Genomic DNA, 22,348 nt, shown 5'->3' with positions numbered 1-22,348 from the left:
AAAATAACACATGATATTTAAATGAAATAAAATAAATTATTAGATACAAATTTTCGAAAAAAAAATTCGTAATAATTGAATTGGATAATTTAAAAGGAAAAAACTGACACCATCGCAGTACAGCAGCAGGGTCGTCTGGTAAAATTTGAAAAAATTAATGAAAAAAAAAGTGTAAATTTGTAAGTGCTTGATCTTGTTTTGTGTGAACAAACTATTAATGAATTATTAAAGTAAAAAAAAAAAAAAATTTCGATTGAAACAAGATGGCGGTTTCAAAATACAATTATGATATTCCTTATAAATGTCGTGGACAAAATGCAGAATCCCTGTTCACCCTGTAAGTAGACCATGACAAACACTTCACGTGATGTAATTTAAAGTTGCTAGTAATCAAAATCAGACAGTACTTGATTCTGTATTTTTAAAATGATGGAAATTCTGTTTCTCTCTCACTAACTCCCCAAATGATGATGATTTTCTAATTGATTGTTGATGTACCACCAGGTGCACAAGAGTGGTTGCACTCAATATTGTCTCACATTTGGTTGTGGCCCAATCTTTACCGGGAAATGTAAAAAATGTACTAGTCACACTGCTAGGGAGACGAGGTCTGCTGACAGGTCCAGTTCTAAGATCCTTGATTCATGTAGATTTAAAATCACTAGACTTGACTGGCTCGAAAGTGAGGGATTCTACAGTGAGAATACTTCAGTCTCTGACAAATCTTTCATCTCTACTCATTCCTGGAAATGAAATCTCAACATTAGGTAAACAATACAACAATTTTATTTGATAAGACTGAAACTGACTCATAATAAGATAAATTTTCTTCATTTAGGTCTTGTCCAATTATTCCCTTATTTACCTCACTTGGAAGAGCTTGACTTATCAAACAGTAAAGTGGATAATGAAGTATTGATTTCTCTCACCAACAGCTGCCCCAAACTCCGTGTCATCATTCTAAGGAAATGCCCCGGTTTCACAGATAGGGGCTTCAAATTTCTAGCGACCGAGCTGTACAATATCCTTGTCCTTGACGTCGGATACACAAAGGTAATATCCATGTGACATTGTCCGTAAAGTCTGTAAATAGATGAACCCTTATTTTATACTGCCTACGACACCAGGTGACAGACGACGGTTTGGCAGCATTGAGCAGGGGCCCGTCTCGCCATAAATTGAAGGAATTAAACATTGACGGGTGCCAGCAATTGACTTCATCGTGCGGGTCGCACCTGGACGCTTTTCCTAGCATCTCGGAGTTGAGCTTCAACAATTGCCCTCTTCTTTTAGCCAACGAATGGTTTCTAAGGTAGGTGTTGATTAACACATTACGCAATTTCTCATCTTAACTGGATTTTCTCTCGTTTTTCTTAGCTTCAGCTGCGATAAAATGAAGACCAAATTGAAAAACATTTCATTTACTATCGAGTAAAAGTTTGTCATTTTCCCCCTTAACCCAAAACCCTAAATTCTAAAGAAAGAACAACGAACCTTTTTTGCACGATGACTTTTCTTCAAGATTTTTCTTGAACTCGGTGTGTCAATTTACAATACACAGCGTGTTTAGTATACAGAACTCAATCAAGTGTATTCTCAAATCGTCTTTCTTCCTATACACGAAGGCCTCATTCTTATTATTAATTATTTTTTGATAAATTTTGGTATATTATGTATACTGTATGAGAGACGCGCGAGAGGCAGCTAGGAGAGAAAAAAAAATACATTCAGATTCCTTTTCAATCAGTTAAGTTTAACTCTATATAATTTAAAATAACGTTTTTTTTTTGTTTTTTACGGATACGTGGGGCTGTGGTGGTGTGATGGTGGTACCGTACGTAGCAAAAGAATTATTAAGTTTAATTTGAATTATTTGGGTTAAATTCGGGAGGATTAAATACTTTTCTTTTTACGCCTAGATAGGTACTCGTATTATAAATGGAATGTGTGATGTCTCGCTGGAATGGATAATAAGAAACTCCGCCGCGAAAGAGGGTGGTGGGGGGGTTTAAAATATAAGTGACGACAGTAATTAAAGGAAATAAACAAATGAAACAATTGATAGAGAGAAACCTGGGAAAAAGGAGACCGCGTGACCACAATCTCCTTTCGTCATGCAGATCTGACGTGTAAACGTGCTACTTCCAAACACGTTGGGGGGGGGGGGGCTGCATCGAGAAAGATTACATTAAAAAAAGGACACGAGAGAAGGTGTGTGAGTGACTAAACCAACGTCTCCTTACCCTTAGAATATATTAAGAAAATTAAATTAAAAATCCTAAAGCAAAAAAAGGGGAGAAATGAGAGGCTGGATGGAGCAGAAAAATGTGTTGAAGTTTTCTTTTTTTAAAAAGATTCGCCGGCCTCGGGAGAGATGCTGTCGACATTGGAACGCAACCTCCAAATGTTGACCGTGTTATCGTTGGAGGCTGTGAAAATGTTGGTGGAATTGAAAGCGATGGCATTGACTGAGGCAGAGTGGGCCCGCATTTCGCCGACCGGCTCCCAAGATTCCGTCGACCAGAGACGCAGGACACCTCCGCGGCATCCGGAGATGACGAGACGCTGGGGCAGGTGAACCAGACCGCAGATCCAGTCACGGTGGACGTTGGAGAGCGACAGGACTTGCTCGCCCTGCTCAATGTCCCACAGTTTGATGCAAGCGTCACGTGAGCCGGAGACTAGGGACGTGCCGCTCAGCGAAAGACACTGGACACCGTCGTAATGGGGCGGATCCAAATTAAACCTAAACAAATGAATAAAATTTAAAATTTGGGGTTTCCAGTTACTTTTAAAAGAAAAATCCTGAAATTTACCTGGGACTCAGCACTCCAGTGGCTCCATCGCGGACTTCAAACACTTTGACGTAGTGATCTTTGGATCCAGTAATGACAAATTCCACCTTGTCGTTGGCGTCCGACTCGATGCCGGCCATTGGGGCGTTGCCCACCGCTAGACACATGACGGCCGCCTGGTGACCGCCACTCAATTTGCCAGTGCTGCTGAATTTACGAATGTCCCAGATGCGGACCTGACTGCCGGCCGCGGCGTAGAGCACGGCGCTGCTCTGCCCGCTCAGGGCAATGTCGTTAATCGACGCCTCGCCCTGCGGGAGCTGCAGACTCCGGGTGCTGGTCGTATTGGCCTGATTGCCGCTGGCCGGCCATCCCGATGAGCTCAGAGTTTTGATGCAGCGGCTCGGCGATTGCCTCAAATCCCAAACTTTGACGTAGGCCGATGATGCGGTAAAGACGAGCCCAGTTTCCGGCGAATACTTGACGGCCACCACATTGTTGGGGTGACGATCCAGCGACTGGATTTCAACACCGGAATGGAGATCCCAAACTTTGACGGTCCGATCTAACCCATCATAATAAAAGAAAATTATTTTAGATTCCAAGCCCCCAAAAATGTGTTTTCATTTCAAATTACCTTTTGAAGCTGAGAAGAGATTGGCATCCGTGGCACAAATGGAAAGTACTGCCTGGCAATGCCCTTCGGCCGTCCGTGTGCAGATTAGAGGTGATTTATTGCTGAGCTAAAAAGAATGATTGAAAAGGAATGTAATCACAGCAACTAAAGATAATAGTCGGTCCAGCCAAAAAAAGAAAGAAAAATACTTGGAACATGCACTGTAAGCTATTATTATTGCAAACCTTAAAAAAACAACTCTGACGACCACTAGCCAAAAGCCAAACAAACAAAAAAAAAGTTTGGTCATTCTTATGATGTTATTTCTTTTTTACCTTGCCCTGGAATGGATGGACGACCCCGCGATCGGGAACGGGCTCCTGGCCAACGTTGGTGCCGTGAGTCAGCCGTGAAAAGACGTTGGGATTCTCCTCGCGACTCGTGCCGCCTCGTCGGAATGTGGGTGGCGAAGCCGGTGGTGTCGGAGACGTGTCACCCGGCTCGCTGGATTTAGACATAAGGCATGACGGTGGCAAGCGTAAAACAACAACAAAAAAAAGGAGGAGGAGGAGGAGGAGGCAGAAGCGGCAGCGTCACAGCCCAATCATGAAAAATAATAAAAAAAGAAAAAAGAAAAGATAAGCACAAAAACAGGTCAATCAAAAAGTCAGTCCATAAGTTTTGAAGAAAAATAGACATAAGCCGTTCACAGATGATTATAGAAGATGGTAGAATATTAATAGATTATTTATGTTTATGTATAGATGTCGCGAAAGAGAATAAAAATAAATAAAAATGACACCGGAAAGACAAATAGAAAAAAAGATTCTGTTTTTCCGTTTGAATGAATGTTGCGTGAAGAAGAAGAAGAAGAATTGGAAGAAGAAGAAAAAGCTACTTACGAAGAGCTAAGCTTGGCCAGTAAGTTTGAATTGCTGTGATTAGCAGATTTGCGGGGTAGGCGAGGAGAAGCGAGGGAACTGGTGGAGGTGGTCATGTTCTGGGGGGGAGTGATGGCCAAGTGGTCCACCCGATGGATGTTGTCCGACGAAGGACCCCGACTTCCCCGAATGTCGATCCTGCAAACACAAAACAAAATTAAACAAAACATTAGGAAAAGTGCCAAGAAAAATAAATTCAATGCCAAATTGTTACTTTTGCGAGCGAGCAATGTTGGGAATGGGCGGCAGATCAACCAACGGCTCGACGATGGGTGGCGGAAGAGTGGGCGGACCACCGCCGCCGCCGCCGCCACTAACTGAGACGACGCCTTCATAGTAAAGCAAATCTTCAGGGGCGGCAAACGTCAAACGTCTGGCCTTCTTACTGATCTTCTTACTGTAGCGGCCACTGCCCGTGGCGTTGGTGGCCGTCGTGGCCCCGCTGGCGACGCTCTCGGCTGGCGAAGGAGAACGGGAACGGGAACGAGACGAAATTCCTCCTCCGCCTCCACCCGGCTCTTCCAGGGCTGACGAGCTGTTGGTCGTGCCAGTCGCCAGCAGATTGTACACCTCCAAATCAGAGTGGGCCAGCATGTGCTGCAGCAGCTGCTGGTGAACGGCGTCGCGTTCCAGCACTTGCTTCACTTGATTCTGCAGCTCCTTGTTGCTGGCCTCGCGCTGGGCCGCCAATGTGGCATGATTGAGACTCATGTTAATCAGTTTGGCGAACAAGTAACGGGCCTCTTCCATATCATTAGGCTGGATGGCCAATTCCATATCCAAATCACCTTGTCCCTCCTGGGAATAAATTAATAAATTAAATTATTCCGAAATTCTTCCAGGGAAAAAACAAATTGAATTTTTACTTTGGTCTCTTCAATCTGGACGATATTCCGCTGGCATTCAGCAATGTTTTCCTGGACGTACTCGATGTTGGCTTTGAGACTCTCCAACTGGTCGTCCAGTTCGCGGATGTAACTTTCTTCTTTGCCCCGCATAAAGGCCCTGTCGCGGATCCTGAGGGTCTCGGACAGCGAACGGCCGAGTTCGTCGCGAACGCCCATCAATCGTTCCAGATCTTTCTCCAGTTGCGAGACCGTCAGCCGGTTGAGGGCCATCTGCGAGAGATTGTGCTCCAGTTTGTGCCATTTCTGCTTGGCCACTTTGGGCGAGTACATGGGCTGGCGTGGCTTGCGAGAATTCCGTCCAGATTGAACGACGCGGCCGGACGCCCGATCGCTCAAGACCCCCTGACGGGCCTGGACTTTGCGGAGGGCGTTGACTTCCTCCTGTTTCCGTTTGAGGACAGTCTCCTTGACTCGCTTGTCCATCTGCAGCGTGCGGATTTCGTTCTCTCTCTTGCGAGACTCTTTACGCAACTGGGCAATTTCTCGGGTCCGTTTCAGTTCAATCTCCTTGTGACGGTTGGCGTCCTCTTTCATCTTTTGCATCAGCTTGACCTGGACAAAAGAAACAACCAAAACGTGAAAAAGAAGATCAAACGGTTTAGCCAACTGGACGGCGTCGACGTACCTTGTTACGTTTCATGTCCAGGAGGTCATTCTTGAGCGATTTGAGTTGACGTTCACTGTCACTTTGACTCTTTAAGAGTTTTGCATGTTCCTGCTGGGCAGCTTGGAATTTTTTCAAGCGCGACTGCAAGTCGGACAATTTCCGCTCGTAGTCCTCGCGAACCCGACGGAGCGTGCCCTCCACATTCGGATTAGACGGACCGTGGTTTTGAGCAAATCTAAAGAATAAAGGAAAAGAGAATTCCCAGTTTTTATTAAAGAATCGATGGAATAAATTCATCTGGTAAAATCAATACCCTGCCAGGACTTTGTCCCGTTCTTCCGTAGTGGCCCGGATGCGTTCCTGGAGCTGGACAAGTTTCTCTTCGTAGTGATGCTTCATTATGTCCAGTCGGCGTTGCGAGAGCTCCAGCTCCTCGATGAGTTGCTGCTTGACGCTGATCTCCGACGTGAGTTCAGCCAATTCCGCACTGTACATGCCTCCGTTCTCATCGGCTTGATTGGCTTCATCGTCGCTGCTGCTGCTTCCGCTGTCTCCGTCGCCTCCGTCGCTCTCCCCTTCGGCACTGGACGGCGTGTTATCTTCCTCCTCGTCACTGGCCTCGCCGCTGCTCATCGCTCGTGATTGCCCGGCATTGCTGCTGGGCTCCATCGACGACACGGAAGCTTCCATGGCGGAGTCATTACCACCGCTAATTTCGCGTCGCAATTGATTTTTCTGCAGCAGCGTTTTATCCTGAACCACCAAATAATTTCCAGTTTTACTCAAAATTCTTTTTCTAAAATTAGAAATTTGTAATTTCACCTTTTCCAGATTGCGCTTGGCTTCCTCGATGAGGACGTTGACGGAGCTGTTGAGTTTGCGGGGTGAGAGTCCGCCCTTGTGTGGCGATTTGTTGGTCTGCAGAGTGGCGGCCCTGAGACGCAGCTGAGACGCCATGCTCTCCGACTCGCACAGTCTGGCCTTGAGCTCTTCAATCTCCATGAGATAGTGCTGGACCATCTGAGTGATGTCAGAGTCGGATCCGGCTTTGCTCCAGGTGGAGGCCGCCTTTTGGGCCTGCAGCTCCACGTTGCGCACCGTCATGGAATTGACCGTCTCCTGTAGGGCTTTCAGTCTGGTTCGCATCGTCTGATTTTCCGCCTGGAGTAGACGATTCTCGTGGAACATGTCGTTCACCGCTTCATGGCCGTCTTCGCTCACGACTCGTTTACCCTGGAAAAAGAGAAAAAAGAGAAAAGTTAACCCCGTTATTAAACTAAGCGTTTCCTCCCCCTCCCAATTGCGCCATTAAAACTGACCTGTTTATATTCAGCCAATTCTTGCTGCAGTTGAAGAATTTCTTGACGCAAGAGCGCAATCGTCCGGCTACTTCGATCCTTTTAAATTTCGCCAAAAAATTTATTATTCGTAAACTTTTTTTAATGGAATCGAAGGGAAATGCGTAGAGATACCTGATTAAGAACGACACGATTCTTGATGTTGCGGGCCCTATTGGCGTACTTGAGTGTGTTGAGCGTCTCCATAAAGTCGCGGTCGGATGGCGAACAGCAGGCAATCATCAGCGTGCGACTATTACCTAAGGGAAACGGTCAAGAATAAAAAAAAGGAAACAATAAAATGACCTCTTTCCTTTCTTAATTTAACTGCGGTGTTTTATCGACCGCATCAGAGTGTACAGTACCTCCTAAGGAGTCCTGAAGGAGCCGAGTCAGCTTAGAGTCGCGATAGGGTACGTGGAGGGCCTTGCGTGCAGCGTCACCCAATGCGGAGATAACATTGCCGAGGGCCAACTGCGAAGAAAAAGAAAGCCATCCATCCATCAACAGACTTGCGTCATTTAAATGTAATCGATATTATCTAGTATCTCTAATAAAATACCAGGCCGCAGTTGATGGAAATTCCTTCTTTGGCTCGATCGCCAGTCGCTCCGGTTCGTTTAAGCCTTTCCGATCCGGCCAGATCGACAAAATGCAATTTAGCCGAAAGCGTCTCCAACTCGGATCCAGCGTCTCCTCCGTTCGATCCGCCAGTTCCATTAGGCTGGCCTTCATCACTGTCCCCATTCCCGTTCTATTAGCAAATAAATAAATGAAAATAAAAAAAAGGACACGATGAATTGGCATTCAAGGAATGGAACTCGGTGGCCATGGCAACGTGAAGAAGAAATAAAGGGGGGGGGGGGAATCCAACCTGAGCCGGAGCTAGCCGTTGCTGGCGGATGTGCAACGTGAAAATGGCGTGACTGCGAGACGACTGGGCATTCATCTGGGTCGAAGCGGTTGTGCGCGCTAGGGCGCCCATGTGTAAGCAATGCATAGCCTCGTCCGTGCTCGCCACCGACTTGCTGGTCGCTCCTGCCACGTAGATTCCGCCCAATTGGTCCTCGTGAATCCGCATATCCGAACGTTGACCCTGGGTCGTACACGAATTACATCAATACACAAGTTATTTACACCAACCCCCAAGGGGGTCGAATGGAATTGTGAAACAATGTCGTTTAGAAATCCATTCAAGAAAAAATCCGATGGATGTGGGTCCACCTTGTGACTGGGTCGAACCTTGAAAAAAAGGAAAGAAAGAAAAAGGTCTTTCTCTCTTTCTCTCTGCTGACTGAACAATTATGGCAGATCTAGTTCATCCTTGAATTAGAAAATCTGTCCAACCATTTGACCTCCTTTCCTTTATCAACGTCAAAGTCTCAACGTTCGATTAAGCCACCGTAAAAGCGCGGAATTTCGGTTGTCTCTTATCCGAAATTCCGGAAATATTTTTTCTATTCTGGATAAGAAAAAAAGAAACTAAAAAATAATAATGATTTACCCGAGTGGTTGGCTCTAAAAGATCGATAATCTCCTCGTTGTAGAGTTCGAGGAATTGAGCCTGGACTCTGAATTCGGGCGGCGTTTGTCCAATTTGGATGGCCTCCTCCCTCAGCATCTCAATTCCGTTGAAGAGATGGTGAACCGAGCGAGGTAAGATGCCCACGTTATCACTCATCGAGCAGAGTTGCTGGTCCGCCTCCAATCCCGTGCCCATAGAATACGTTTTGCCGCTCCCAGTCTACTCGCCCAGCCACAGACAAATTGGTTATCATTAGAGGAGGCTTCTTTTTTAAATAATAATCAAAAAAGAAAAGAAAAAAAGCTCTTTTTATTATTAAAACGACATACCTGTCCGTAGGCCAAGACTGTAGCGTTATAACCCTGAAGGCAGCCTTCGATGAGATGCCGGACGCAGGTGTTATAAATATGCACCTGTGAAAAAAGAGAGAGAAAAGATTTTTTGGTTTAGTCAAACAATGAACGTGTTCGTTTTTCTTTCTTCTTCAAAGATATTCTTATTCTTTTGGGTGGATTTCGCACCTGGCCGCTGTCCATGTCGAAGACGTAATCATAGGTGAACGCCTTATCAGCACCGAGGATGACCTGCGGCTCACCTGAGATCACTGTCGTGCACGTCCGGCACATATCTATCACTTCTCTGGCCGACTGCGGGCGTATTCTGGTACGGAGACGAAAAACAAACAAACAAACACGTTCAAAAATGGCCACGGTCGTAAATCACGTAATCAAGCGTGTAACAAACGAAAGGAAAGAAAGAAACTGGTTATTTCAATATCACCAAAAGCGGTTATTTTAGACAAAATCTCTTTCTCAAATTTTTCCCTTTTTCGCTCGGTGCGTAAATATTGCGTAGGTATGTTAAGCCATACGTACTACTACACGACCGAAAGAAGTTATTTACAACCAGATAAGAATCAGCATTCCTTTTAGTCACGGTGATATGGCCCTCCCCCGAGAAAAAACAACTTTTTCTCTCCTATTTTTTAAACTTCACATCGTTAAAAATAAACAGCGCTGGACAGATGGAACAAAAGGTTTAGAAGAAGAAGAAGAATAAGATTTTTCTGCGGTTTTTTCCTTTTTACAATAGGATCTTCTCCGGTTCATTTCGTCACGAGTGTTGTTTTTACGACATCTACCAACACCTGACGGACGCCCCCCATATCTAAAAAGAAAGATGATGATTTCATTTTTAACTTCATTTTAATAGACTTATGGCTCTTTTTTTTTATTTTTCAAAAGTTGGAAGAAAAAACTGGCCGACCTTCGGTCAAATGGCAGTCCAAGTCATTAAAATGCAAACGGGGCCTCCTGCCTCAAGTGAAACAAAAGTGAAACTACACGCCCAGTTCACACAACCGGAATGCTCTTTCTTTCTTCGTTCGAAAAAAACAGAAATTCCCGACATGTTGGAGAGTTGAATAATGTCCGATAGTGTGTGCACAGGTGAAACACAAAGTCGTTTTTGGGATTCCTCCTTAGCTCCTACGAAGAAGAAGAAACTGTTGGAACAAAAATTGTTTGATGACAAACAAGGAGCGAGAAGTGAAAGCCGAGAACAAGCAAAAGTCACAAAGAGAAAAATAGACGTCCAGGGTTGGCACTGGGCAGCACAAGGCTGGTATAAAAAAAAAGAGCAAAGGACGACCAGTTTTTCTTTAGTTAAGACTAATTATCATTTTCTTCAGAGTTATTCTTATCAGCAACAACACGAACGTCAGTGGACAAATGAAACGCTCACGCTCCAAAGGGTTTAACAAAAACATCTTTTTGTTCCAGGAGGGAAAAAAGAAAAAATTTCCTAAAATGGTCCGCTGGCAAAAGAATCGATGGGCGTCGACTGCCCAGCCAGAGAAAAGCCATGCGGATACACTGGCCGCTCTCCGATAAGGAAGAAACAACAACGCGCGCCACAACGGGACGAAATCCATTCAATCTTTTTTCGTTTCGTTTTCTCGGAAGGTTTTATTTCATCCAAATGCACTTCCTTTTCTCCCCCATCTATCCATCTGAAATCGTCTCGAAAAAGCCAAACTTGACGTGGAACATTGGAACGACGACGACGACGATTTTAAACGAAAGCGACGCCCAAAACGGGAGAAAAGAAATTCCAGCGGGAGAATATTGGCCCTTTTTCAAGGTCCCTCATTTTCATAATATTCAAATTTGATCTTTTCGTGTTGGTTACTGCCGTAAACATAAGAATGAAACGGTCCGATCAACATCCAATTAATCGCCAATCTATTTTTCTCTAAAAGAAATTCAACCCAAAATAAATGAATAAAAGAAGAGAAAACAGTTCAGCAAAAATTCGGGCTGAATGATGTAACACGCGACCCTGAACGAACCGCATTTGGAAGAAAGTGACGAAATACCAAAAAATAACTCGGCACATTTTTGTTTTATTTTAAAAATTTAGCGGTGGGGCCTAATAGAACCGAGCGTGGACATTTTCACGAAAAAAGTGTGCACGCGTGTGAAATGAGAGACTCTTGTCTGTCAAAGCCTCACGGACTTGTTCCCTATAAGGTCTCGGGATAAAAGAGAGAGAGAGGACACACACAAACACAAAAGGGTCTTGGGTCAACACTAAAGCCCTACCCCTTTTTTCTTTTCTTTTGATCATTTTCTCTGACCGAACGAAACCAACAGAGGTGATGATTTGACGTCAACAACAACCAGCTGCTGCTGCAATAGAAATTGAGGAACACCGCACAAGGGCGCGACAACGCCCGATTGGCTGGGCGTCAAAGGATCGATTTAGATATTTCACGGAGGGGCGCGGATTGCAACGCCCGACCGGAACGCTAACGGACTAGCTGAATCTCTGGTCGATCGTTAAAAATTGGCAACCTCCCAACTATGAACATAAGGAGGGTGGTGAAAAAAAGGGGGGGGGGGGGGAGAAGCTGAGATCAATAACTGACGTCACTCTCACCCCCGGTGTGGGTCTATTGTCATGGAAGCCATTGGAGAGCACAACTTCTGCCTAAAAGGAAAAAAATATCGACCCCTATTTTGACTTGGAAATGTGTACTGTGCAGTGTCTCGTTATCTCCTGACGCACCTGGGCTAGTCGAAACGGTAGCGGACCCATTGCTTTTTTGACCGACAATCTGTGCGTTCCACTTTGTTTGTTTTTTGCTCCTAAAACAAAAAAAACAAAACTAGGGTATACAACAGAAAAACCGTGTAGACGACCGGACAACAACACACACGCACAAGTCATAAAATAACGTCGTAGTAACTCGTTAAAATCCATTTACAAAGACGAGTGTGTGTGGTTGTAACAAGCTGCTGGGTGGTGGTGTGGGTGGTGGTATAACCCACTTCTTTTTTTCACGTTGAAAAAAAAAAAAGGGTTTCCTCTGCTTTATCACCGGGACCTTGGCCTCGGATTGGTTTCAAGCACACAGGTGGTGGTGGGTTTCATATTTGTGTGAGTGTGTGGAAATTCTTCTTACCTGACTGCGACCCGCACGCTTGTGGAATCATCGTCCGCCATTGCTGCTGCTGCTGCTGCTGTAATTTTTGGCTGCAAGGATGACTGGCTAACACACGACGACGACGACCTACAGAACCAAGAAAACACATGTACACCTCAAGGTTTTGATTCATCATCATGCAAACGGCATCGAAGATATGCAAAAAAAAACTACCACTTTTTTTCTCTTTCGTCCGTGACGGATGAGCTACTCTTCAAGACCTTAAAAGGATATTCAAATATTGAATATGATTTTACCATGTGCCATGGAACCACCGCCCCAACAGTCGGTCTTACCAAATAAATAAAAAATTAAAACACAGCTCCTGTGAAATTTACCTGGGATGAGGTTGAAACAAAAAAGAAGAAGAGTCCCGGTGAACTTATTGAAACTGCAGCGAGTCGATAACGAACATCACACAGGATGTCCGGAATTGCTTCTCTTTTTTTCTTTCGTTTCGTCTATTGTCTAGTCGTAAAGTTCGAGAGAGGAAAATTAAAAAAGAGGAAGCAAAACTACTATTGTTTAGCACTAGACACACACACACACACAGCACAATGGAGTAAAAAGAAATCAACGCTGGTAACAACACACTGCACGACTACTCGTCTGGCACCAGTAGACACCAGTCGACGAATAGTCTCTCATCATTTTGTCTCTCTCTACTATTTTTTAAATGTTTGAAACAGGTCGAAACTCGTCACACTCACTGACTGACGTGTTCGTTTTTTCGAAAAAAAGGGAGAATAAGAATAAGACAGTTGTGTCTGGGGTTCAAAACGCTTCAAAAAGATGTGTGTGCACACACAATAGGAACAAACAAGACAGCTGAGAGCAATGGTTTCGACCATCTGTGTGTCCCCTCACTGAATGAATAGAATCTTTTCTTGTGCAGTGTGTTGTTGGGGGCAGCCACACACACACACAAGAAGGGCAGAGCGCCAAGTCAATCAGGGAAATGAACGCCATCTAGCGGTCGATATTAGAAACTAGACATTTCTTTCTTTTTTACTGAATGGAGTGAAATTGCCTAGAAAATGTTATGCTAATGCCTTAAGAACATGTTGACCTTGTACTGTTCACGTCCATTTCGGGACTGCTATTCGACGAAAACGTCACGAATTGTAGTTCGTGTTCGACACACACTCACAGCAGCCGAAAGGGGAAACGAGGCTATACGTATGACTCTCGCATTTGTGTTGCCAGCAGCAGCACACGACTATAGTCGATTCATCATGTGTTAATAGGCCATGTTGAGAGATGGTGATCTAACCAGTTGTTAAGGTTATATGGACTATACTCCGGGCCGCTACGGGATCCATTGTCTTTTCAAAAACTTAAAAGTAAAACGTCCCGTTATGGTCAAACGAGCAAGCAGCATTCAATCCGGATTGACGAGTCTCTATAGTAGTAGTGGACGACGGCGATTGTAGCTGCAACAACACCGCCACATATAAGACATCCAACAAGAGATTTGGCGCTTTCCTTTTCTATATTCTTGTCTTCACCGCGACTACTCTACGTAAAGTGTAATAGAGAGAGAGTCTCGGAGAGAGAGAGAGAGCAATACGCAATAAAAAAAGGATTTCCGTTGCGAGTCGTTAAATCTAACGAGCGATAGAGCTCCTTTCACGTTATTTTCAAAAGACTTTTTCTTCTTCTCATCGTCAACAACAATCAAATTAATCCCAAAACTTGTGTATATTCTTCAATAGTCTCTAAGAAAGACGCGCGAAATTATTATTTAAACTCTTTAGTTTAAAAATGTGTTGCATTGATCGGAGTTTTAACAACGGGAAAATCCAGAGCCGCCGATTTTTAATTTTTTTTCTTTTATAGTTTCGATTGCATGGAACCCATCAGCTTTTCCAGTTTCATGGCCTTGCCCATGTCTCCTTTAATCTTCAACTTGCCCGTCATGAATGCAGCCGTTGCCTTCAGTTTACCTGCACAAAATTTTTAAGAGAATTGTTAACAAAATGGAAGAGATACCGTAGTCATAAATTTTCGATTTTTAATGATTACCTTGAAACATTTTGACGAAATCCTGGCTATCCATGATCAGAGTGGCATCCGGCGGCGAAGGTGATTCTCCTTTGCCAGAAGAACCAGAACCATTTTTCAGGTCGAGGTACCACTGACCCTCTTCAGCACCCTTGACTTGGAACGCGAAAACGGCATTGGTTTTCTTGACAATCTCTTCGTTGGCAGCGGCCATGATAGTCTTGAAAACCTGATCAACTTGACCGGCACCTCCTGCTGAAACATCTTGTGTGGCTTCGGCAGACTTTTTGGGGCTCGATTTATTGGAGAAGTCTTCGAGGAACTCGTCAAGGAAAAAGTCTGGCATCAAAGGTGTTCCTGAGAAAGAAAGGAAGAAGAATTAAAGTTTATACTATCTTTGCGTGGTTTAAGTGTAGTTAGTTAGTTATACCAGGTTTCACGGCGTAAACGTCAAAATCCTTCACACCCACTTCCCTGAGAATATCTTCATCGATGCAAAAATTGCGTGTGAAGTTTTTGGAATCCCTGGTGAGGATGACGTAAGCGGCGTCTGCCATGATCTCCGGGAATCTAAGCTGATTGACAGTGTCTTCTCCACCCATGAGCTTACCCAACATATCCATGGCAGCAGTAGTGATTCCTAAATGATAAATTGGTATTGGGGATTAAATTAAGTTATCCCAAAGTCATGTTACAGCAGCTTTCGTGTACCAGTCCTTGGCCAGAGGGCATTGACAGCAACTCCATCTGATCGAAATTCTTCTGCCATTCCCAATACACACATGGACATGCCGTATTTGGCCATGGTGTAGGCCACATGGTTTTGGAACCAGACTGGGTTCATGTTCAATGGGGGACTCAAGTTGAGAATGTGTGGGTTTTTCCCTACTTTCAAATAGGGAAGGCAGAGTTTGGACCTGAAATAAATGTCATCGTCAATGTTTACTGCTTCTCCTTTTTTTCAAAATAAATTTCAGCTTACGTCAGGTATGTCCCTCTGGTATTCACATGGTGCATCAGGTCGTATTTCTTCATCGGTGTCTCTAATGTTCCAGTGAGGGAAATGGCCGAAGCATTGTTGACCAAAATATCAATACCACCAAATGTTTTAACAGCAGCTTCAACAGCTGCTTGGATCTGGGATTCATCCCTGACATCCACAATGCATGGGAGGCATTTTCCTCCAGCAGCCTCAACTAAAGAAATTAAAATGCATGAAGCGGCTATGAATTATGTGTCATGGAAATGTAATTTACATACTCTCTTTGGCTGCTGTGTAGATGGTGCCTGGCAATTTTGGATGCGGCTCAGCAGTTTTGGCAGCAATCACAACATTAGCTCCATCTTTAGCTGCTTTCAATGCAATTGCTTTTCCAATACCCCTGCTGGCTCCAGTGACGAAAATGGTGCGGCCGGCAAGTTTCCTTTCAGACGACATCATAGATTAGGTGACGGACTAAAAATGAATTTTAAATGCGCAATAGACACTTACCCAGTGTTGAGCATTTTGAGTTTCGTATCAGAAGAATGACAAACAGAAAATGAAGGTTCACTGATTATACAAGATATCGAAGATGATTTACTTATGTAAAATTGTATAATGTCTCCGCTAGGTTTCGTCTGAAGAAAACAACACACAACGCCATCTATTATTTCAAAACAAACTACTATTTGTATTCGTAAATAACAGAAAGACTTTTTTCTTCACAAAAAATAGTAACAAAAAAAAAAAAAGAAATGATTTCTTTTTCTTCCAAAAATGTTTTGCATAAAAATTCCATTCCACTAAAGATGCTCCTCAAAATACTATTTCCACATGAAATTTCCCAAGACTCGAAAGAGAAATTTTTTTAAGTTTGAAAAGATTTATATAACATCACGGAAGAGATGCCGTGACTAAAAATAATATTTTTTGTCCACTTCCTCATTGTTTCCGGAAAGAAAAAAATTGGGAATCTATAATATTATAAGTGACGTGCTCAAGCTACCGAGATGTATTCGAAAGGCACTTAATGGATCGCTCTACTTGAAGAATTTTTTCTTTCTCTTTGCGAGAACCATTTTACCAACGTGCCCATAAATAATTCATAAACTTCCTCCCCCCCACCTCACCGTTACACAGAATTTTCGATAAACAATTTCAGTAAACAAAGCAGCAAGAAATATGTGGGTGGAAGAGAATAGGGATTTTTTTTTCTTTCTTTTTTTTTGCTTAATTGTTTCCAGCGGACTGTAATTTTGGTAGACAATTAAGCGACGGTAGAAGCAGGACACTGATTGTTCGTCAGTCGATAAACTGCCATTTCGGAAATGCCTTGGTAGTGTACAAAAGCTGCGGCTATCACCAAAACGTGAAATATTTGATGGCTTTGAAACTGTAATGAAAAACCAATTAGAAAGTGGTAGCATAAAAATGAGGAAATTTCTTCTTATGAACGTACCCATATATCACATTTCCCAGGGAAGTAACATTCTGGTATACGGCCAGCGTACAGGAGGGCTCCCAGAATGTAGAGCGCTCCCATCAGAATAAGCCATCCGAGAGAGGCGTAAGAAACGGCGTTTACCCAGCCTTCCATAACAGCGTAATGAATTGCTGGAATGGCACCACTCAAGCCAAAAGCGATGAAAATCCCTGTTGGAAAAAAAACATCATAAAATATCGATCAAACAAATGAAACATGCAAAAAATGGGCAGTACCTGCTCTGAAGGGTCGGTATTTAGGTTCGCCAAATTTATCCAACATAGAAGTTATAATGGCACCGAGACCCAAAACGGTGGCCACAGTCAGGTAAATGACTTTTGGTTGATATTGGCAGTAGAAGGTGTAGTAGAGCCATGGAACCAACGATCCCAGGATGAGGAATGATATTCCAACGTAATCCAACTTTGAAAAGAGTTTGCCCACAAATTCAGAATGGCAATGCACAGTGTGATAAGTGCAAGACAATCCTAAACACAGGATGGCTCCAGCGAAGAAAGCAGCAAAAACCAATCGTTCTTCCGTTTGAAGTTCAGACCATATCAGCGTGTAGACGGCCAGACTGACAAATGCGACACAGCCAATGAGATGGGTCCAAATGTTGCCAGTTTCAGTATGGATTCTGAACAGCGATTGAAAGCATGCTGTAAAGGATGGCAATGGCGGTCTGTGGCCCCAAATCAGGTAATCATTGTCTTGAAGCCAGTGAGGCAAAGCCTGAAAGTGGCAAACTTTCCAAGATGCTTCTATCACTTTGCGGCAAATATCTCCAGCTTGTTCTGCCACAGCACCAGCTCCAGCAGCCATGTCAGAACTAAACTCTGCAGCAGCATGGAATCCATCTTCCAGCTGTAACGGAAAAATGAGGTTATACACATACTTTCCTTTCAGGCACGAGAGTTTGCCAAAGTACTCACCATTCTTTTGGCAGAGGGCAGATCAGTAGGCATGCAGTCGGTAAGCTCTTTTGTTGACTCTATAATCCTTTTCACTAGGTCTGTTTTCACATCATCTTCACTACTTTCTACTTCTTGTTCCTCTTCTTCTTGGACATTTCTTCGCAACCTAAGCCCGTCATCCCACTCTTGGCTGTTGGCAGACTCCATTTTTCAGATTTTTGGAATTATTTAGGTCCCAACGACTCGGTTTCCGAGCGGAAAAACGCAACTAGAAAAAGCAAAACGAAAAGATGACGATTGTTGAGCTTAACAAAGCCATTCAAACACAGGCCACACAATTTTTTAAGTAGAAAACATTTTACATACCGACGAAAAAGGGTAACGAGTGAACCGCTTTGAAGTGTATGCCTATATTGGTAATCAAACACACGAGAACAAAGGACGAGCCTGAAATGCTTTTCGATTGTCAAGTTTCACTTGCAACGAGCGAAAAAAAGGACGACTTTATTCGTTGCTCACTACTGGCCTTTTGCTTTTCAGCTGGATGGGTTTCGACGTATACAAGACACAACACGATTGCAGCGCTATCTATGGAACCAGCTGTTGGCCGATTGGCTGGCGGTCACGTGACCCAGATAAAAATTCCATCGTTTCATTGTCTCTCTCTTGATCGGATTACAGATTGGATGGCCCAGCCTTTTTATATAAATCGGTAGAAAAAGTGCTCTCTTATCATTTACGTCGAATTGTTGTGTTCCTATCTTTATATGACGGTCGCATTTCTATCCGAGAAAATCTATACTAGATTATATCGATTACTACGTCAATAATGGAATTGAAATTTTCGCTTTCAAATTTTCAACGCATTTCCCTCGAGCAGTCGTTCGACACAAATGTAATTACTGTTCTATATAAAGCCGATACCAGCAACTTCCACCGCGAGGACTTTTAGATTTTTATTTTTTATTTTAATAATTGGCATTGTTCTGCGAATTCCGCCGTGACGTCGCCGCTTCACAATATGCCCGACGCTGAATCATTTCAAGGCTCCTACGTCTCATGGCGGCCAGTGTTGTCTCGATACTTTTTCATAATAGTCACGTGGCAGGTACCTGTGACGTACATTTCTCTTTTTTTCTTTCCTGTAAAAAAAACGAGAGAAAGAGAAGCTTTACGAGTGCCATATGTGTTTGTTTTGAGGGGGGAAGCAGCTTTTCATCCAATGAAAAAAGATACAAAAGAAACAAGGCCATTTTCACATTCAAGAAGATGTTTTTCATGCCTTTCTCTATTTTAAAACCGATTCTCACGAGATTTTATCGAGTCGTGTGGGCACATCAGAAGATGCTGACTGAGCTTTGACCGAGTTATAAGTTTGTGTCTGATTGTTTGAACTAGAGCGACGACAACGCTCGTCGTGTAGACACACGACATGGACAAATAATGAGATTTTGTGACTAAACAATGGGCCCTGATATCGTTCATCATCACGTCTAATCGAGAGAGAAAATAAAAAAAGAAAAGGCTTCCAAAAATATTTCAACAAATCGGTTGTGACTATTCTGCGCGGGCCAGTGGCTTTTATCGATCCGTCGAACGCGACGCACAGCTGTTTTCTCCGGGCTTTTTATTCCGTTCTCGTGTGCTGGGGCTTTCGCTGCTGCTAGTTCACGTTCCTTTTTTTTTTTCATTTTCTAACGCCGCCAACGCACACGTGATGAAGACCATAGAGTTACGGATGAAAGGCGATGGGAGGGAGACGAAAAAAATGGGGGTAGAACCACGGCTGACACACAATTTCCTTCGGGGAACGGCCTCATTATATCCTGCCTTAGCTTTTTTTTTTTCGTGATGGCAGTCCTATATAGTTGGCTCCGGCCTTATCTTTCCTACATTCGTGGGGGTCCTATGTAAGTGTGTGTGGGGGGAAAAGCAAGAAGAAGGTTCAAGTGTCAATATTATCCCTCCGCTTCTCTCTCGTCTTGGCCAGTTATTTACTGCACACCGATCGCGACGTCAAAGAATTGAGCGTATGTGTAGGTGGCACACGCGCGTAGGAGGGTAGAAAATAACTGGAATTAACGTCCGTCTATATTTTCACTAGATGAAATGACATTGCTCCTCATTTTAGAAATACGAAGGTGCGATGGATAGATTTTGAGGTTTCCTGGTCGACTCGTGTCATTTCCTCGTACGGCGCACCGATCCATCGCTATCGATTCCGGGCCTTTTGTGTCCGCGATCCTGAAAAAGAAAAAAAAAATCCTTATTTTATCTTGTGTTGCACGAGGATCAGAGTTGTATTGTATTTGACCTTGTTGAGGTTATACAGAAGATGCCGCCTGGGGCACTCACGCCCAATCGATTTATCGAATGAACTCTCTTGAAATTCTCTTTGAACTGATAACACAAATATTATTTTTAGTGGATCGCAGAGACAGGATCACAAGTAAAAAGAGAATTCTAAAAATGCATTCGGGTTTCAAGTCACGCGTGATCTTGACATACGTCTACAGCTGCGTATTACTGTGTGTGTGACTAGACCCCCCCTAGCACCACCCCAAATGAATCTGTGTCAGTATGATAATCACGCCCCGGGACGAGTTTGACCTGTTTCTGCAAATCGCTCACGATCTTTCCATCAAACACACACACACACACACACAGTTTATGAGAGCAAACATGAAATATCCCGTTGCGACCAGCATGATGGCTAGCGTTTATTTTTATTTGGACGTCAAGGTCGTAAGCAATTTCAGCACGAAAACTGATAGATATTCGAAGCTATATGATTGCAGCACTTATAGCTCATTGCTGCCCTTGACTTGAACGAATCGGAAAGATTTTAAAAGCGGACAGGGGGGTATTACTGTTGAGCAAAATCGATGGGTTGCGGTTTCCATAGTTAAAAAAGAAATTCATTTTTTCTTTATTTTCCCGGAACCCTTTTGTTTATTTTACGAGGCTATATACAACTTGCAACGATCGAAAGAGATTTTTGTTCAAAAAGGAAGTTTGCGGGAATAAGAGTTTGTTGGTTGCGGTGCGCCGGTGCTATACTATACACTCTCAGATTGGTCGGCCGTGAATTTCCTTTGTTTCCCTCCCCCCACAGCACCAACCTTCTTTTTTGGGGGATTTTTTTGAGCGTGGGCCAAATTTTCGGAAAAGCAAAAGACGAAAAACTTACCACGATGAGTAGTTTTGACATGAATATACATCATCTGGCGTTTGGTTCCGGCTCGGGTCATTCAATCAATGCTGCGCTGTCACCGATGTGTATACTGTAAACAAATAACCGCAGTCGACGCCGACATCTATCGTAGTAAATGAAACAGGAATGGCGGTTATAATACATCCGTAATCGAAACCACAATTAGGACACAACCGGAAAGTCTCATTCTTCCGGTTGCGTAATGTTAGTATAAGCAAATGTACGTAGTAAAGATTTCCACATATCAATAGACTTAATCAGTTTTGGCTTGGGTTCTAAATTTTTAAATATTGGGTGTATAGAATACTTTCCAGCCAATCGATTCTCATGTTACAATGACGACGAATCCAAACGAGGGGGCGTCGTACGGCCGTTTTAACGCCTTGGCTTTTTTTTCTATCTCTCGACGTTACGCAATTCCCGCCGGACGAACTGGACTGGAGTTTTTGGAGAATTTCCAAACCAGTTGATCTTGATCGTTAAAAGATTACGTCCAGTTTCCCCTGCAGGCTCGGATGATGACCCATGTTGCTAGGCTAGAATCAAAAAGAAAAATAAACTTTTTTTATTAAAAAATATGGATTGATTTAAACGTTATCATCACACAGGGCTGGTCGTGATTGCAGCTCAAGCAACGAGCTATAGACGTTTGAAAGTTAAGAAGCCTTTTACACATCAAAGCAAAAGCAGATAGTGCTGCTGCTCACTTGAAACAACTTAAAAATATCAAGTCAATAACCCACTATTTGATTTGCAGTTTAACGTAATTGAGAGTGTGCTTTACAAGACTCAAGACCATCATCCACATATGGTTGTATATGTACTTTTGAAGAGTTTAATGAAGCACTGGCAGTCAAAATTCACAAGTTAAACCAAAAGAAGTTGGCAAGTTGTCATTTTTGGCTCCATTCCAGTTTCTATAAAGTACTGGCCACATGCTGCCAACTATCATCCCTTAACTACACAAGAAGTTCCACGGGTACATTGCAAAAAAGAAAAGTCTACATATGGTGTCACTAATTGACCATGAGAATGCTTCAAGTCAAGGGTTACGTTCCAATTTTTCATTACATTTTTGTCTCTCGAAATATATACTTATTTGGATTCGGGGAAAAAAGTCTACCAACATCAAAAACTGATTTCCTCGCTTATCTAGTTGTTGACTCTATGGCCTTTAGTCCTCGAGGGACGCAAACTACTTTGAACCGGCTGCGACAAACTTTTTTCAAGCAGTTTATATAACAACGGGAAATGTGAAACTAAAATTAACTGAAGCCCACAGGTTCATTGATCGGCACGGACTGCACGATCCACATTAGAAACAAAAAAAAACAACAACTTGAAATTGATTAATTTTGTTTTTCCTAATTTGCAATTCGGCTGCAAACGACAAATTTCATCAATCTGTCAAATTGAACAGCATTGCAGGATTTTCTCTAAATTGAAATCTAATATTTTTATTTGCGGTTTTTAATCAGATTAAAAATTTTCAAAAAAAGTCAATAAGCGTAAAGGTTCGAACCTTGTGATCT

At 43.2% G+C, this 22,348-nt stretch overlaps 4 protein-coding genes across 6 annotated transcripts; 1 reads left to right on the top strand and 3 right to left on the bottom strand.

The window, feature by feature from the left end:
* Positions 1 to 93: 93 nt before the first annotated feature.
* Positions 94 to 1,584, top strand: LOC124316323 (protein AMN1 homolog). The gene is made up of 5 exons (XM_046782205.1): positions 94 to 337; positions 505 to 767; positions 839 to 1,053; positions 1,128 to 1,312; positions 1,378 to 1,584. The coding sequence occupies exons 1-5, from the start codon at positions 264 to 266 to the stop codon at positions 1,433 to 1,435; spliced, it is 795 nt and encodes a 264-aa protein (XP_046638161.1). The 5' UTR covers positions 94 to 263; the 3' UTR covers positions 1,436 to 1,584.
* LOC124314073 (kinesin-like protein KIF21A) lies at positions 1,566 to 13,101 on the bottom strand. 2 transcript variants are annotated; one of them, XM_046779098.1, is made up of 21 exons: positions 12,555 to 13,101; positions 12,196 to 12,303; positions 9,251 to 9,389; positions 9,059 to 9,142; positions 8,709 to 8,948; positions 8,079 to 8,300; positions 7,767 to 7,958; positions 7,570 to 7,678; positions 7,340 to 7,464; positions 7,187 to 7,264; positions 6,690 to 7,100; positions 6,181 to 6,620; positions 5,886 to 6,102; positions 5,219 to 5,812; positions 4,751 to 5,150; positions 4,567 to 4,681; positions 4,314 to 4,490; positions 3,747 to 3,915; positions 3,433 to 3,538; positions 2,817 to 3,360; positions 1,566 to 2,746 (listed from the first exon to the last, which is right to left on the bottom strand). In XM_046779098.1, the coding sequence occupies exons 2-21, from the start codon at positions 12,234 to 12,236 to the stop codon at positions 2,347 to 2,349; spliced, it is 4,803 nt and encodes a 1,600-aa protein (XP_046635054.1). In that variant the 5' UTR covers positions 12,237 to 12,303; positions 12,555 to 13,101; the 3' UTR covers positions 1,566 to 2,346. The 2 variants fall into 2 exon arrangements, with proteins under 2 accessions (XP_046635054.1, XP_046635045.1); XM_046779089.1 differs by having other exon boundaries at positions 4,567 to 5,150.
* Positions 13,102 to 13,898: 797 nt separating this feature from the next.
* Positions 13,899 to 15,835, bottom strand: LOC124315525 (hydroxysteroid dehydrogenase-like protein 2). 2 transcript variants are annotated; one of them, XM_046781274.1, is made up of 7 exons: positions 15,713 to 15,835; positions 15,481 to 15,644; positions 15,203 to 15,416; positions 14,932 to 15,137; positions 14,651 to 14,860; positions 14,242 to 14,577; positions 13,899 to 14,162 (listed from the first exon to the last, which is right to left on the bottom strand). In XM_046781274.1, exons 1-7 carry the CDS (start codon positions 15,724 to 15,726, stop codon positions 14,050 to 14,052), a joined length of 1,257 nt encoding a protein of 418 aa, XP_046637230.1. In that variant the 5' UTR covers positions 15,727 to 15,835; the 3' UTR covers positions 13,899 to 14,049. The 2 variants fall into 2 exon arrangements, with proteins under 2 accessions (XP_046637230.1, XP_046637221.1); XM_046781265.1 differs by lacking the exon at positions 15,713 to 15,835 and having other exon boundaries at positions 15,481 to 15,661.
* A 364-nt stretch (positions 15,836 to 16,199) lies between these two features.
* LOC124315848 (adiponectin receptor protein-like) lies at positions 16,200 to 18,162 on the bottom strand. Its single transcript, XM_046781556.1, has 5 exons — positions 17,969 to 18,162; positions 17,621 to 17,870; positions 16,922 to 17,552; positions 16,662 to 16,855; positions 16,200 to 16,595 (listed from the first exon to the last, which is right to left on the bottom strand). The coding sequence occupies exons 2-5, from the start codon at positions 17,807 to 17,809 to the stop codon at positions 16,470 to 16,472; spliced, it is 1,140 nt and encodes a 379-aa protein (XP_046637512.1). The 5' UTR covers positions 17,810 to 17,870; positions 17,969 to 18,162; the 3' UTR covers positions 16,200 to 16,469.
* Between the last annotated feature and the right edge of the window lie 4,186 nt (positions 18,163 to 22,348).

Source organism: Daphnia pulicaria, chromosome 1 (genome assembly GCF_021234035.1).
Source record: "Daphnia pulicaria isolate SC F1-1A chromosome 1, SC_F0-13Bv2, whole genome shotgun sequence".
NCBI classification, from domain to species: domain Eukaryota; kingdom Metazoa; phylum Arthropoda; class Branchiopoda; order Diplostraca; family Daphniidae; genus Daphnia; species Daphnia pulicaria.
Note: the sequence above shows the minus strand (reverse complement) of the source record. Positions and strands in the feature narration are given on the sequence as shown.

Excerpts from the sequence above, each read along its gene's own strand:
- LOC124316323 (XM_046782205.1), top strand. The coding sequence starts at position 264 with ATGGCGGTTTCAAAATACAATTATGATATTCCTTATAAATGTCGTGGA. Across the intron at positions 1,054-1,127 it reads TTGACGTCGGATACACAAAG|GTGACAGACGACGGTTTGGC; the intron begins GTAATATCCATG and ends CTACGACACCAG. Across the intron at positions 1,313-1,377 it reads GCCAACGAATGGTTTCTAAG|CTTCAGCTGCGATAAAATGA; the intron begins GTAGGTGTTGAT and ends CGTTTTTCTTAG.
- LOC124314073 (XM_046779089.1), bottom strand. The coding sequence starts at position 12,236 with ATGGCGGACGATGATTCCACAAGCGTGCGGGTCGCAGTCAG. Across the intron at positions 8,949-9,058 it reads CAGTCTTGGCCTACGGACAG|ACTGGGAGCGGCAAAACGTA; the intron begins GTATGTCGTTTT and ends CTGGGCGAGTAG. Across the intron at positions 7,101-7,186 it reads AATTGGCTGAATATAAACAG|GGTAAACGAGTCGTGAGCGA; the intron begins GTCAGTTTTAAT and ends CTCTTTTTCCAG.
- LOC124315525 (XM_046781265.1), bottom strand. The coding sequence starts at position 15,661 with ATGATGTCGTCTGAAAGGAAACTTGCCGGCCGCACCATTTTCGTCACT. Across the intron at positions 15,138-15,202 it reads ACCAGAGGGACATACCTGAC|GTCCAAACTCTGCCTTCCCT; the intron begins GTAAGCTGAAAT and ends CATTTATTTCAG. Across the intron at positions 14,861-14,931 it reads TGCCCTCTGGCCAAGGACTG|GAATCACTACTGCTGCCATG; the intron begins GTACACGAAAGC and ends TTTATCATTTAG.
- LOC124315848 (XM_046781556.1), bottom strand. The coding sequence starts at position 17,809 with ATGGAGTCTGCCAACAGCCAAGAGTGGGATGACGGGCTTAGGTTGCGA. Across the intron at positions 17,553-17,620 it reads TGCCCTCTGCCAAAAGAATG|CTGGAAGATGGATTCCATGC; the intron begins GTGAGTACTTTG and ends TTTCCGTTACAG. Across the intron at positions 16,856-16,921 it reads ATACCGACCCTTCAGAGCAG|GGATTTTCATCGCTTTTGGC; the intron begins GTACTGCCCATT and ends TTTTTCCAACAG.